At 29.6% G+C, this 14,473-nt stretch overlaps 3 protein-coding genes across 3 annotated transcripts; 2 read left to right on the top strand and 1 right to left on the bottom strand.

The window, feature by feature from the left end:
- Positions 1-1,896: 1,896 nt before the first annotated feature.
- LOC107489892 (uncharacterized) lies at positions 1,897-6,896 on the bottom strand. The gene is made up of 2 exons (XM_052261779.1): positions 6,685-6,896; positions 1,897-2,890 (listed from the first exon to the last, which is right to left on the bottom strand). The coding sequence occupies exons 1-2, from the start codon at positions 6,894-6,896 to the stop codon at positions 1,897-1,899; spliced, it is 1,206 nt and encodes a 401-aa protein (XP_052117739.1).
- Positions 6,897-9,787: 2,891 nt separating this feature from the next.
- LOC107489891 (S-protein homolog 5-like) lies at positions 9,788-10,225 on the top strand. Its single transcript, XM_016110660.1, has one exon. It carries the CDS (start codon positions 9,788-9,790, stop codon positions 10,223-10,225), a length of 438 nt encoding a protein of 145 aa, XP_015966146.1.
- A 3,542-nt stretch (positions 10,226-13,767) lies between these two features.
- On the top strand, positions 13,768-14,205 carry LOC107489890 (S-protein homolog 5-like). The gene has a single exon (XM_016110659.1). It carries the CDS (start codon positions 13,768-13,770, stop codon positions 14,203-14,205), a length of 438 nt encoding a protein of 145 aa, XP_015966145.1.
- The last annotated feature ends 268 nt before the right edge of the window (positions 14,206-14,473 follow it).

The following is a 14,473-nucleotide window of genomic DNA, read 5'->3' as shown; positions in this document are numbered from 1 at the left end:
TATATATATATATAAATTTATTAAAGGTATTATTCTCAAACATATATATAAACCTACACGTTATGCTTATAGTTGCATTCCAAGCTTGCTACCGTATAGGAACCCTTTTTTTTTCCTTCTTTTCTGTGAAAGAAAATGAAGACTTCTGAGGAATGGAAACCTTTTATGGTAATGATAGCAATTGATACAAGATAACCGATATATATTGATACAGGAATGGAAACCTTATTTTTATTTTATCTGAAATGGTTTTTAATTCAATTGAATATGAATTCTTACTAACCGAACATGTTAAGAAGCTACGATACATGTATATGAGATCCTTCCGTATAAATTCTCATCAATTTCATTAGTCATCCATCAAACAAAGTTAAAAAAAGAAAATGAGACGAAGACCCCAAAGATCAATAAACTAAATGTATCATTCAAAAAATTGGTACTGCCATACAGAAAATGTTTACTAAATGATAACAAAGATTGGGTAAAAAAAATGCTGCAATAATTGAAGGAGTGCAGGTCAAATTGGAAGTTAATACGTTATTGATCTATTAAAAACTAAAAAGTATGCCTCACTTGAGAGTATTTTGTTTTGTTCATAATAAACTACTCATTGCAGGAATGTTAAATTAAATTCTCCCCCCAAAGAAAAATTATGACCCCACCACCAACTAACCAGGTTCTGATTGTGGTCTTCTCTGTCAACAATGCTTCCTCCACATGGTGTTTGCAAGAACTCGCAAACATAGCTGGTTGCATTCAAATATCAGGACATTGTGTTCTGCCTGTTTTCTATGATGTGAGTCCATCTCAAGTCAGAAATCAAAGTGGAAACTATGAAGAAGAAATATCCAATAGTTTCATTATTCCATAAATGATTGACCTGTTAGATGTCTCCAAAATGCAAATTGTTTGCAAGTTGTTACACTAATAATGGTGGAGCTGGTATAGTTCCAAATCGGAATGTTGAATGAACACGTGTATAGGAATAACTCTGCCAACAAATAATTGCCACCTTGAATTTAGCAATTGTACTTAGTGTTTTGACATATATGGTTTAGATTTGGCGATAAATAAAGCAGATAATAAGTTATGGCCAAAATAATATAATTCAATCATACCTATCCTCATGGTCATAATCAATGACAGATCCAGAAAATTTTTTTCAGTGGGGGCAAGATAATAAAATAATAATTTAAAATAATAACAAATAATTTAAAATTTTATTTTTCTAAGTTTCATATTTTAAAAAGATTGAATAATTTTTTCATTGTCAATATAATCAAATGTCTCTCTTTCTATGTATGTCACTAAACAATCATTTAAAAATTTATCTCCCATACGGTTTCGAGTCGACTCTTTATGATGTTCATAGCAAAAAAAATTCTTTCAACTGATACAGTTGCTACAGGCAAAACTAAAGCCAACTTTAAAAGAAAAAACACTAATAGATAAATAATATTCTTTCGAGTCTCAACCAACTTCTGAGAAAGAGCACCAATTCCATTTAAGTCCGAGAAGTTATCATCAGAACGCACATCTAGTATGAAGTTCTTAAGTTGACTGTCAAGTGCCAAAAGTTGAGTGGAAGAAAATTCTAATGGATAAAATTGAGCTAACTGGATCAACTTCTCCTTATCAAATGCAAAAAATGAGTGTCTTGGATTCAAACAAGCTGCAAAGAAGCAATTCAGTATTCACCTCTGTAAAATGATTATTGAGTTCTTGAAGTTGTCTATCAACTACTTGATAAAATATCTCAACTTGAAAATGATGCAAATTTGATATCTTTTGAGCTTTGCGTCTTGATCTTCCTTGTGACACAAATATATCATCCATGATTGGAACAATAATATCATGTTTGTCACAAAACAGTGAGACTTCATCAAGTAAAAGAGATCAACCATCATCTCTTATATTTTGCAATCGTTGCTTAGACACTTTGACTAATGCCATAGCATTTATAATATCTTGATCATTCCTTTGTAACGCCTGAGATAACTCATTAGTAACTCCCAAGATATTTTTCATCAAGTGCAAGTTGAAAATGAATTCAAAGGATTGAATGACATTCAATAAATGACATGCTTCAGCTCTTTGTTCTGAATTATTTTCATCTTCCTTAACATATTCAAGAACATTAACCACAGAAGGAAATAAAGAAATTAATCTAAGTATAGTTCCATAGTGTGAATCCCATCTAGTGTCTCCAGCTCTTTTTAAAGCTGTTTCTAGATTCAAACCACGCCCACTAGAAATTTCTCCACTTTTTAATGCTTCAATTGTCTTAGTCATCTGACTATCATGAAGCATATCTCTTCGTTTACACGAAACTCCAACAACATTGCACAAATTGGTTAACAAATTAAAAAGCAAAGCAATTTCAACTTGTTTTTTTGCAACCGTTACAAGAGCTAACTGAAGTTGGTGGGCAAAGCAATGTACATAGAAAGCATAAGAATTTTTTTTCAATATCAAAGTTTTCAAACCATTTAATTCTCCTTGCATGTTACTTGCACCATTATATCCTTGTCCACGTACTCTTGATAAACTTAAATTATATGTTTCTAATAATGACTCCAATGCTAATTTTAGGGATAAAGCATTAGTATTAGAAACATGAACAAGACCAAGAAAATGCTCCCTAACTTGTCCTTCTTTGTTCACATACCTTAAGCAAACTGACATTTTCTCCTTAATGGAAATGTTGCGGACTTCATCAACCAATACAGCAAATAATTCATCACCAAGATCATCAACATTGACTTTTGTCGTTTCCCTTGCAGCAGCTCTTACAATGTCTTTTTGGATTGAGGGTGCTATTAGTTTAAGATTTCCACGAGCATTTTTGAAAGCACGATCAATCTCTTCATCGGGTTTAGGATTTAGGGTGCTATTAGGGTTTAGGGTTTAGGGTTTAGGGTTTAGAAGTTCCAAAAAATTTCCTTGGTTAACAGAATCATCCGTCTCATCATTACCACGAAAGGCCAATCCTTGTCGCAAAAGAAATCTAATACAATCAATTGTTGCTGTCAAGTGAATTTGATAATTCTTTTTAGCTTGCTCAGATTATTTTTCAATAGCAGCAGTGATGTGTTGTTTTGGTCTCATAAGTGCTTCACATTTTCTCGAAGCCTGATTATGAGCGCTATCATGAATCCCAACATGAATTGTAGTCTCTCCTTTTTTTTCCAATTTGAAAAGCCATTAGTTACAAAAGCATCACCACCTTCAGTCTCGGGTTTCATAAGATAACAACAAAGACAAAAAAATAGCATCTTTTGATATACTATACTCTAACCAGTTGTCATAGTCATCAAATCAATTAGGATTAAATCTTCGAAAAGAAGAACCATAAGCAGTTTGTGGAAAATCATGAGTCCTTGGTTGACAAAGACCTTTTTGCAAATATGCACATCTAACTTTGTCTCTATCATTTGGGTGATAACTTGAAATCTTTGGTCGTTGTCCTGGATCTGCTATAAGACTCTCTACTTCGAATTCTAAAAACCTCCTTTTATTAGAAGAGGTCGATGAATTATTTTGAGATCCAATCTCCAATGACGAGGTTCTTTTGAAATATTTCTCCATTACTAATAAGATAAAATTATAAATCTAAGTTAATTAATTAATAAAAAAATTCACAATTCTACACAAATTAAAAATTATAAATACAAAATTGATATACATATGTCATTTAAATAAATTTTCAAGTTCCAACAAAAATAACAACAACTAATATGCCAATCCATTCTAAGCTCTTGCGGTGCTGATGCACACCTGATGATGAGACAAAATTGCTATAAGCCTGCCTATAAATGCCATCTAAGTCAATGAGGTAATATTACTCATTGAGTCATTGTTCAACATTAGTAAAATAGTAGTCCAGACTCCAGAAACAGAAATTGAGCATATAAACTTATTTCAAAGGCTCTGTAAGGCTGTAATGAAATTTAAACAATACCATATAATATATGTAAACTTATTTCAAAGCTCATATAAACAATACTATATAATGAGTCTTTACATATCAGATGTTAGTCTTCATTTTTTTCCATCTTAAGCAAGTAGGAAAGACCAAAAGACACAATCTTTATATATCGAAGAAGAAAAAAAAGAGTACAAAAGGAGTACAGTGTAAATGAATAAAATTCAATCCCAATTCACAAATTAACAAACAAATTAATCCAAGAAGTGAATAAGTGAATTAACAAACAAATTAATCAAACTAAACTTGCAAAGTTGCAATTACATCAGAACAAATTCAATCACAAATTCACAATTAACAAACCAACTAAATCAATTATCAAACAAATTAATCCAATTAGCAAATAAGTGAATAAACAGAATTGCAGATTGCTAAATCATGATTCATGAATGTACCAAGAAATAGAATCATTCAAGACTGAATCTGAACGACTGAACAACTGAACTCTAGGAACTAAGAAGCAAAAGTGCAGAACCCAATAGGTAGTAGCGGTGCGGGTGTGCGGCGTTCAGCGGCAGCAGGACGAAGACAAAAGGTCGGCGTTCTCTGCTGAAGTCTGAAGAGTGAAACCGAAGAGAGAAGAGGAACTCAGATTCGCAGATTCGCAATATTCGAAGAAGAAGAAGAAGGCACAAGGCAGAAGCCAGAAGGGGATGCGGTCATGCGGAGACGCAGCACGGCAGCAGTGAGCCAGTGACTTTGGACTCTGGAGACACGAGGGCGGAGACGTCAGCGAGGAGAGAACCGTGACACCATCTGAAACGCGGAGTGGTGGGCTGGTGCCTGGTGGTGCGACACACCAACTGGTGGCTGGATCCTGGAGGGAGGGCTGGAGTAGATGAAGAAGATTGGGGAAAAAGAAGGGTTAGGGATTTAGTTTGAAGTGGGGTCTGGGTCCTGGGGTCAAAATTAATTATATACTGGGGGCAATTTAGACATTTCACTAAGAACTATTAAGACATTTTTGGAATTTCATTGGGGCAGTTGCCCCCACTTCCCAATGAATACATCCGTCCCTGGTCATAATTGAGTTAACGGCCAATGCAGATGGAGGTTAGTTCCACTTTCAACCAATGTAAAGGGTCAAGAACAGAAGAGGGGAAGTCGAATAGACACAGAATAAACCAACAACAGCAGTCACATACTATAGGTATATTCTAGTTCTACCTATTCCGATCCAACTGGCACTTGATGAGGATAAGATATGATATTGACCCTGTCTATATTTTGCTGGTGCTAACTTCATCATGATAAGGATACTTTCAGCCTGCGCCCCAAAACAATTTAAGAATCTAAGAACATAGTTGGTAGCATTCAACAATTAGAAAAGGGGCTAACTTAATTTCAGCTGATATGAGCACAATACACAAGAAATGGCAAAAAATAAGTAGAGTCGTAGGGTACAACTGCAACAACTAGAAACTAGAGTTCCGTGTTTTCCAACTAACAACAATAACATCAATAACTAACAATGATAAAAATTGCATTTGAAACCTTCGCTGATCCAAATTCCAAAATTAAAATTCTCCTTAAAATAGCCACAGATTTCTTTGGAACTAAAGCAGCAAGTATATCAAAAATTCAAAATCACTTCAGACAACAACAACAACAACAACAACAACAACAACAACAACAACAGATGAAACAAAAGAAAAAGAAAGAAAGAGAAAGAATGGCGCCAACCTTGCGAATGGAATCCAAAGAATGAAAGTGACGGATTAGAACAGAACTAGAAATGCTGAGATCATAGCCTAGATGCTGCAAACAGTACATTCAACAAAACGATCCACTCCTCCATTGGTCATTTAAGCAATTATTTGTGGAGCAATATTAATATCTTAGTCTTTCTTCCCTGAAAATATAAATAATTATGCAAAAAGAACTTCTTAAAATTATTAACATCACACCATAGTCTTTTTACTGTGTGTAAATGGCTAAACAAACGCATACACTAATGTCTTCCCCTGAAAAATCAAGCAAAGTTAGTGCATTAGGCAGGTCATGTGAAATGATTTGCTATTAAATCAGGACACATAATTAACGGAATATCTTTATGATGTTATTAGGTTTTCACATAAATAGAAAGAGGATACTCGAGTTGAGAGGCTTTACCGTTATCACAACAAATAAGAAGTTTTTTTCCCTGGCTGAGATTCAACTGTGCAAAGCTCACCGCCGAATGTAGATTGTTGAATAAGGAAAAACGATCAAACTTTGAACTCTGGCATCAAAAGATATATATTAAATGAATATAAAAATCAATTAGATAACATCAAGGTTTGACTCCACTTCATATATACTCACTAGAGTTGCGAGATGCAAGTATGCTTCCGCACTAGGAAGAGAGACAGAGATGGACTCATGATCACAATTTAGTATGCAATCAATGTCAGCGGAATCTGCAGCTGCACCAAACATAATAATGCTCAGTCACAGAAAAATTGACATCAAAGCACACATTTGTGAATTTTTCATACTTTGAATAGTACTCAATAATTAAGAAATGATATTTAGAATAACAGATCAAAAGTGCAAGATGACATTGAGCTGCATCAATAATACAAACATTTATATTCTCAATTGATGCTTAGAAAATAGGAGATTATGATTAGGTCATAGATTACACCTGGAATAGGGGATTTTCAAATGAAACTGAAGTTGGCTTTAAAAAGAGTTCAGTAACAATCAGAAAACGATACCTGATTTTTATGAGCTCGATTGAGAGAGAGCAGAGAAGAACCAAGGTAGGAGGAGCGACAGCGGCAACAGAGAGAAGGACCGACGGTGGGACGGCAGCAGCGGAACGACAGGCGGCGCGAGCAAAAGGAGAGACAGTGGCGCGAATGTGGGGAGCGACAGCGGCACAGCAGCAATAGAGCGCGAGCAAACGGAGTGACAGCGGTGCAACCATGACACCGACAACGGAGAATGATGGTTGGTGAATTTGGGGTAAAATGAGAAATTTTAGCTAGAACGAGAGTTGGTGGATTGGTGACGAAATGGGAGATTTGGGCTAATACTGTGTTTCTGAACTTGTTGGAGCGGAAAGTGGGCGTGGGATTTGAGTTTTTAGCAATAAAAATCGACGGTACTTTTTGTCGATTTTAATTTGAAAAAAAAATGTTTTTAGCATCTATTTTATACATTAAATCCACACCATTTATTTGATTTTAGAAAGCAATCTAGATCGTTTAAATTTATCAACGTAAACGTTGTCGATATTTTAAATATAAAAATAAACATCATGTCCATCGATTTTAAAATAAAAGTATTTTTCGGCCTCTGATTCGTCAACAATAGGACAATAGTTAAAAAAGGATTTAATACATCATAAAAAATCGACGACTAGGCCGTTGATTTTATTATTTTATTTTTAATTATATATTTTTTTAAATATCGACAGCAAGTTGTCGAAAAATATTGACAGGAGAGATAGTCGCGATTTTTGTGTCGAAAAATACGCTTTTTCTTGTAGAGATATACCAATAAATAAAACTGGCATAAGTAAATTTTAACAAAGACAAATTTTCGATCCATAAATATAATATTGTTATCAATGAGAAATTTTTCAACTTTAAAAGACAAATACTTTTTTTTTTACATTATTTTTCAACTCAGGAGAAAAGTCAGTTGCTAGTTAATATATTATTACATACAAAATGTTGAATTTAATTCCTTAATAATTATTTCAATTGGATGAGTGATCTGCTGGACCAAAAGTATGCAATGGTGGAACCTGCTGCTGGGTCCATGTAGGTATAATGGTAAGGAATAGGATTACCCTATTAATCATGATGGTAAACTGTTTTCATGGTTTGTTATTTCTGTTTCAATTTTAATTATAATCTATTTTAATATGTGATTTATTCTTGTTCATTGTTTGTTCTTATTATTTCAGAGGGTTTATGGTGAGAAACAAAAGAAGTGTACAATAATAAAATAGACCTGACATTGAAGATGTCACGTTGTGGTGATGAAAAAGAAGAAGAAAGGAAGAGGAAATTGAAGAGGTCATTATCAGTGATTAAAGATAGACAGCTATATAGTATACATAAATATAAATTTTTTGTATTTTTGTGAATTTGTTTCTATCTTCATTTTTTTCAATACATATATGTAGTACACATAAATATAAATTTATTTGTATTAGAATCCATTTTTCATATCATTTCTATACGATTTCACTTTTGTCTTCATTTTGATTTTCAATAATTGTTGGCATTTGACCTTAATAAATAGTTACCTATCTTTGATTATTTATATATTTTGTTGAATTAGAATTATATTTAAAAATTCAGTTTTAATAGTGATATATACGAAATTAGTTAAAATTTGTAATTAGGAAGCAACAATAATAGTAGTGACTAATTTTAAAATTTTGAAATTAGTTATTACCGACTAATTTAGCAACCAAAATATTGGTTGCCATTTACCAACTGAATACCTCAGTGATTGATTTAGCGGCCAAAATATTAGTTGCTATTTAGCGACCGATCTTGTTAGCGACCGAAATTATTTAATATGGGTTAAGTGGCGTTGGTGACAACTGGTCGCTGAAATCGGTCGCTAAATATTAGCGACCAACATCGGTCACTATTTTAAATTTAGTGAGCAAGATTTTAGTAACCACAAGAATTTGTACTATTTTAAATTTAGTGAGCAAAGTTTTAGTTAAAATAAATACTAATTATTTTTAATATGTTTAATATTAAAAATCATTAAATTTTGATTTTAATTAGTTATAATTTTATAAAATATTTATAATAATAATTATTATATATTTTAATTTTTGTTTAATTTTTTTAATAAAAAACTACAAATATCTTTATATGTTAACCAATGCAGTACACAAAATAAAAACACACACCAGTGAATACTAATTTTTGAATTTCTTTTTCTCCTTTCTATTGATCTTATAATATCACAATCATTCAACTTAATTCAATTCTTAATATTTAATTTTTTCTTTCTTTTGTTGATTCCATAATATCACAAGCATTTAATTCAATACGATTTTTCATATCCTTTTTCTCTCTTGTATTATTAGAATTGATTTTAAAATTTGACATTCATTCGAATCAATAAATAAATTTTTCAGATTCTCTTTTCCTTTTGTATTATATTAACATCCATTCTATTAAGGGTCTATTTGAAAAGTTTTAAAAATAATTTTTTTAAATTTTTGACTTATAAAAAGTAGTGGTATTAATATTTGGTGTAATTTTTAAAACTAAATTGCAGTTTTCTAAAAAGTTATTTAAGAGCTTATAGAGAAGTTAAAAAAATGACTTCTCTCATAATACTTCTATTTTTTATCACATTTCTATCAAATAAGCTCATTTAGAACTAAAAATTCAAATAAAAAATAACTTATTTATAAGCTACTTTTAATATAGTAATTTATTGTTTAACCTATTTTTTTCAAAAGAAACTTAATTAAGTCGTTTACCCAAACTAGACCTAAATCATAATCATTGAATTTTTTTGTACCCCTAACACATGATCGCATACATAAAATAATAAGTTATTTCATGAAATGATTTAATAATTTGTTTCTAACTTTCTATATCTTACCATAAGAGTAAAAAATAGTAATAATTAAATATAACGAAAATATTTGATAACAAAAAAAAATCAGTCAAAACAGTTATAACTTGCCTTATTTAGCATTTATTAATTCTTGCGACAATTAATAAATGCTAAATATAAATTAAAAAAAAAAAAAAAAAGCCTTAGCTTCTTCTATATATTCAAATTGATTGATCTCATAATCAAAATTCATCAACATAGTGCACATTAAAGATGACGATCTCATCATTATCACTGTCTAAGGTTGTAATAATGCTCATACTTGCTTCTTTCAATCTCAATGTTAGTATGATTGATGGTCAAGTTGCTCCTCAACCTATTGCGGTTGATGTGACCATAAACAACAAACTGCTCGATTCGGATCTTAAATTTCACTGCAAGGATCAACACAGTGCCCAGGTTGATTTAGGGGACCAAACGGTTTCAACTGGTCGAAGTTGGAGTTTCAAATTCCTTGCAAGCCCTTTTTACGTGCCTTTGTACTCCTGTACCTTTTCTTGGCATGGGGCGCCAGATCGTCACTTTGATATTTATGAGGGTGAACGTGATGGTAAAGCATGCAACCAAGATTGTACTTGGGACATCTACGAGATCAATCCATGTAGGGTTTCGGGTACTGATCAACAATGTTTTCCTTGGAAGGAGGGGTGATAATAATTGGTGCATCAAGGAATAATTGGTGTAAATGTATGTCCGGGAAAAATAATGTATTTATCCATCTAGCGATAATAATTTATTTTTTAATATATATTGAATAATAAAAATTATTATAGTTTTTTTTTTCATACAATGCAAACTAATACTCAACTATAATATTTTGATAATATTATAAAAAAATATTAATTAATTTAATAATTTTTATAATAGTATAAGTCTATAAATTTAGAGCTTAAAATTCATGTTATAAAATATGAAATTTTAATGAGTAATAATATTGGCCATATTATAATTTAGAATTTTTCCTTTTGGTCTTGGTTAAGAAATCAGTAACTCAGGAGTTATTAGACTCAACGTGACTACTCAACAAATTCAAATTGATTAAGATAAATACTAATTATTTTTAATATTTTAATATTAAAAATTTTAAAAATTTAATTTTAATTATAACTTTATAAAATATTTATAATAATAATAATTATATATATATTTATTTATTTTATTTAATAAAAAAACTTCATATATTTTTATGTGTTTTTCTATGAAGTGCACAAAAGCATACACTAGTTAGCAGTAATTTAATATAATTTAATATAATTTTTAAGATTTTTTTTCTTGATCCTCTCTTCTATTGATCCTATAATATTACAATCATTCAATTTAATATAATTTTTAAGATTTTTTTCTTGTGTTGATTTTATAGTATCGCAAACATTCAATTTAATATAATTCTTTCTATTCTTTTCCTCTCTTATATTATTAGAATTGATTCTATAATTTTACAAGCATTTAATTCAAAATAATTTTTTCTATTCTTTTCCTCTCTTATATTATATTAGCATCAATTCTATTATATCACAGTCATTAAATAATAACTTAATATGCCCTAAAACTTAATGAATGTACAAATAACTAGTGACCAAATATTGCAAATTTTAAGGATTTGCAAAGGGTAAAATGATATAATTTATTTATTTAGAGAATTAGGCACGTATTCCTAATTTTTTTAGGAATACAGACCTTTATAGCTCACATACTAAATATCTTTTTATCTTTGTCACATTACAACTTTGATAAAATTCTCCTAATTATACATGCATATGTTTGACAATGATTGAAAATAGAATGTGTGTAGTTGGTTGATTTGTCGAGATTTCCCAAGAACTTTAGACTAGGAATATTATATTCCACGTTTGGTTCACACTTTATTTCTCCAGTACTGTACCACTAATTTAACTCTCACCCTCCTCTTAGTTATGTTTAATTCCAATAAAATTGGAATATAAATAACAAATTAAGGACTAAATTATCTCTTTTAAACAGAAGATTATTCATCTATTTTTTTTTTCTCTATTTGAGTTCGTGTTCGCATATGTTTCTCTGATCTTTGCCAATTTCTCTTTAAATTTCTCATCAAAATTTGAGTTCTTTTCCATGTCCTCTGCATGCATCATATATACTATTGTATTAATTTGAGTAGAATAGATAATTATTTTTATTGTAGAAGTCTCATCTTTATTGATGAATAACTATTCTCTTTATTTTTAAGAGTTTGTTAGAATCTATCTTTTTTAAAAGAGATTCAAGAAGACAATTACTTATTCAAATAAGTATAAATCAATCATTTTTGTCATGTCCGACTTCTTAAAGAGGTCGGATATTCAGTAGAAACCATCTTTTGAGATGAACCCTTTATTTTTATTGGGCCTGCCTTTATAATTTAGACTAAAATATAAACAAAATTAATTTAAATTAGTTAAGATAAATACTAATTATTTTTAATATTTTTAATATTAAAAATGATTAAATTTTAATTTTTGTTTATTTTTTTAATAAAAAGTTTCATATATTCTTATATATTAACCAATACAGTGCACAAAAACATACACTAGTGAGCACTAATTCTTTAGTTTCTTTTTCTCCCTTCTACTAATCCTATAATATCACAATCATTCAACTTAATCCAATTCTTAAGATTTAATTTTTTACTTTCTTTTGTTGATTCTATAATATCACAAGCAATCAATTCAATACTATTTTTTATATCATTTTCCTCTCTTCTATTATTAGAATTGGTTTTAAAATTTGACACTTATTCAAATCCATAAATTTTTTAGATTTTCTTCTCCTTTTGTGTTATATTAGCATCCAGGAACGGACATACGCGGAATGAATAGAGGCTTCGGCCCTCCAATTTTTTTTAAAAGAATTAATAGTAATAAGTTATTAAATATAATTTAATTTTTTAAAAAATGTATTTAATATTTAGTATAATATAAATAAGGATAAAGTATATTTTTTGTTTCTGACGAAAATTTTAAAAATACTCTTAAATTTTATTTTGTTTTAATTTTGTCTCAAAAATTTTCGATTTTCATAAAAAATATCTCTTTAACTGCTAATTTTTCAAAAAATTTAAGACTGATTCAAAAACAATTTCATAAGAACAACCCCTCAACACAAGCAAATCAAACATAATTTTCATGCATTATTTTAGATTGGTCTTAAATTTTTTGAAAATTTAGCCGTCGAGGATATATTTGATGCAAATTGAAAACTTTTGGGACAAAATTGAAACAAAATAAAACTTAGAAGTATTTTTAAAATTTTTGTCAAATTTTAGTAATAAAAAGTATCTTTTTTTCTATAAATAATAGTCTAGTCTAACTTAAATATTAATGATTTCTAATATCTAAAAAGTAAGTAACAATATTAAAAATATATGAAAAAGATATTATTACTAATATTTTTTAATTAAATAAAAATTTTCAAATCCCATAAAATAGATTTTTTTTTCTTGTGATCGTCTTTTTTTATTTATTTGGTATTAATTCTCTCTGTTTCAACTACTACAACTGAAAGATTTTCTTAGCTATGAATATTGTGAATAATGACTCATAAAAAAATGAAAGATGAATTTTTTATTAATTGTCTTTTAATTATATTGAAAAAAATTGTTGAAAAATTTGACACAAATTCTATTATCGATGAATTTTATAATATCAAGAATCGACTATTTCATCAATAAAAAGTATACACATATTTTTTACACTTTAAAATATATGCTCTATCAGTATATTTTTATAATACATCTTATATTATATAATTTTTTACATAATTATTTAATATTATATATGTCATTGACCTCTCATAATAATATTTCTGAATCTGTCCTGTTAGCATCCATTCTATTAAATCATATTCACTGAATTTATTTGTATGCCTAACCCCTAACACATGGTTGTATACATAAAATAAGTTATTTGGGGAAATGATTTAATAATTTGTTGTCTATATCTTACCATAAGAGTCTAAAATAGTAATAATTAAATATAAGTTTATACATAAATATATAATAACTATTTTTATATAATAGTTAATTTTAATATACAAATAACAATTTTAAATTAAATAACGACATAAGTAGTAACCGTCAATGATACCAACTATAAAAAAAAAGCCTTAGCTTCTTCTATATATACAAATTGATTGATCTCATCATCAAATTAAATTCATCAATATAGTGCACATTAAAGATGACGATCTCATCAAAATCACTCTCTAAAGTTGTAATAATGCTCATACTTGTTTCTTTCAATCTCAATGTTAGTATGATTGATGGTCAAGTTGCTCCTCAACCTATTGTCATTGTTGTGACCATGCGCAACAAATTGAACGATTTGGATCTTCAAATTCGTTGCGACAATGTGAAAACTCATGATGTAGAACAGTCGACAAGGTTTACTAGGGATCAAAGTTGGAGTTTCAAATTCATTCCAACCCTTTTTCACAGAAACAGAATTGTGTACAACTGTACCTTTTCTTGGTATCCGGGAATACATCGCTTTAATATTTATGATGAGATACGTGATGATCCTGCATGCCACCAACAGTGTAATTGGAACATCAAAGAAACCGGTCCATGTAGGGTTCCGGATATTGGTGCTCCTAAATGTTATCCTTGGGGAATATAATACCGTGATAATAATTGGTGCATCAAGGAATAATTGGTGTAAATGTCGGGGAAAAATAATGTATTTACCCATCTCAGGGATAATAAATTATGAGGAGTGTTAGAGATCAACAACTTTTATATTTTGTAATTATTAATTGGTTATTAATAGTGTTTTTAATGGTGTGAGATTACATCCAATGATAAAAGATCACTCACTTTTCTTTTGATGATTAAGTACTGATCACAAAACACAAAAATTGCTAGTTCCTAGACTTTTTCATAAATTA

This window comes from Arachis duranensis, chromosome 5 (genome assembly GCF_000817695.3).
Source record: "Arachis duranensis cultivar V14167 chromosome 5, aradu.V14167.gnm2.J7QH, whole genome shotgun sequence".
In the NCBI taxonomy this organism is placed as follows: Eukaryota; Viridiplantae; Streptophyta; class Magnoliopsida; order Fabales; family Fabaceae; genus Arachis; species Arachis duranensis.
This window is presented reverse-complemented; position numbering and strand designations above follow the sequence as displayed.

What these genes read in the sequence shown, in the direction of transcription:
- LOC107489890 (XM_016110659.1), top strand. Translation starts at nt 13,768, where the DNA reads ATGACGATCTCATCAAAATCACTCTCTAAAGTTGTAATAATGCTCATA.
- LOC107489891 (XM_016110660.1), top strand. Translation starts at nt 9,788, where the DNA reads ATGACGATCTCATCATTATCACTGTCTAAGGTTGTAATAATGCTCATA.
- LOC107489892 (XM_052261779.1), bottom strand. Translation starts at nt 6,896, where the DNA reads ATGGTTGCACCGCTGTCACTCCGTTTGCTCGCGCTCTATTGCTGCTGT. An exon ending in ATCGAGCTCATAAAAATCAG is followed by an intron (nt 2,891 to 6,684) that starts GTATCGTTTTCT and finishes AAACCCTAATAG; the next exon opens with CACCCTAAATCCTAAACCCG.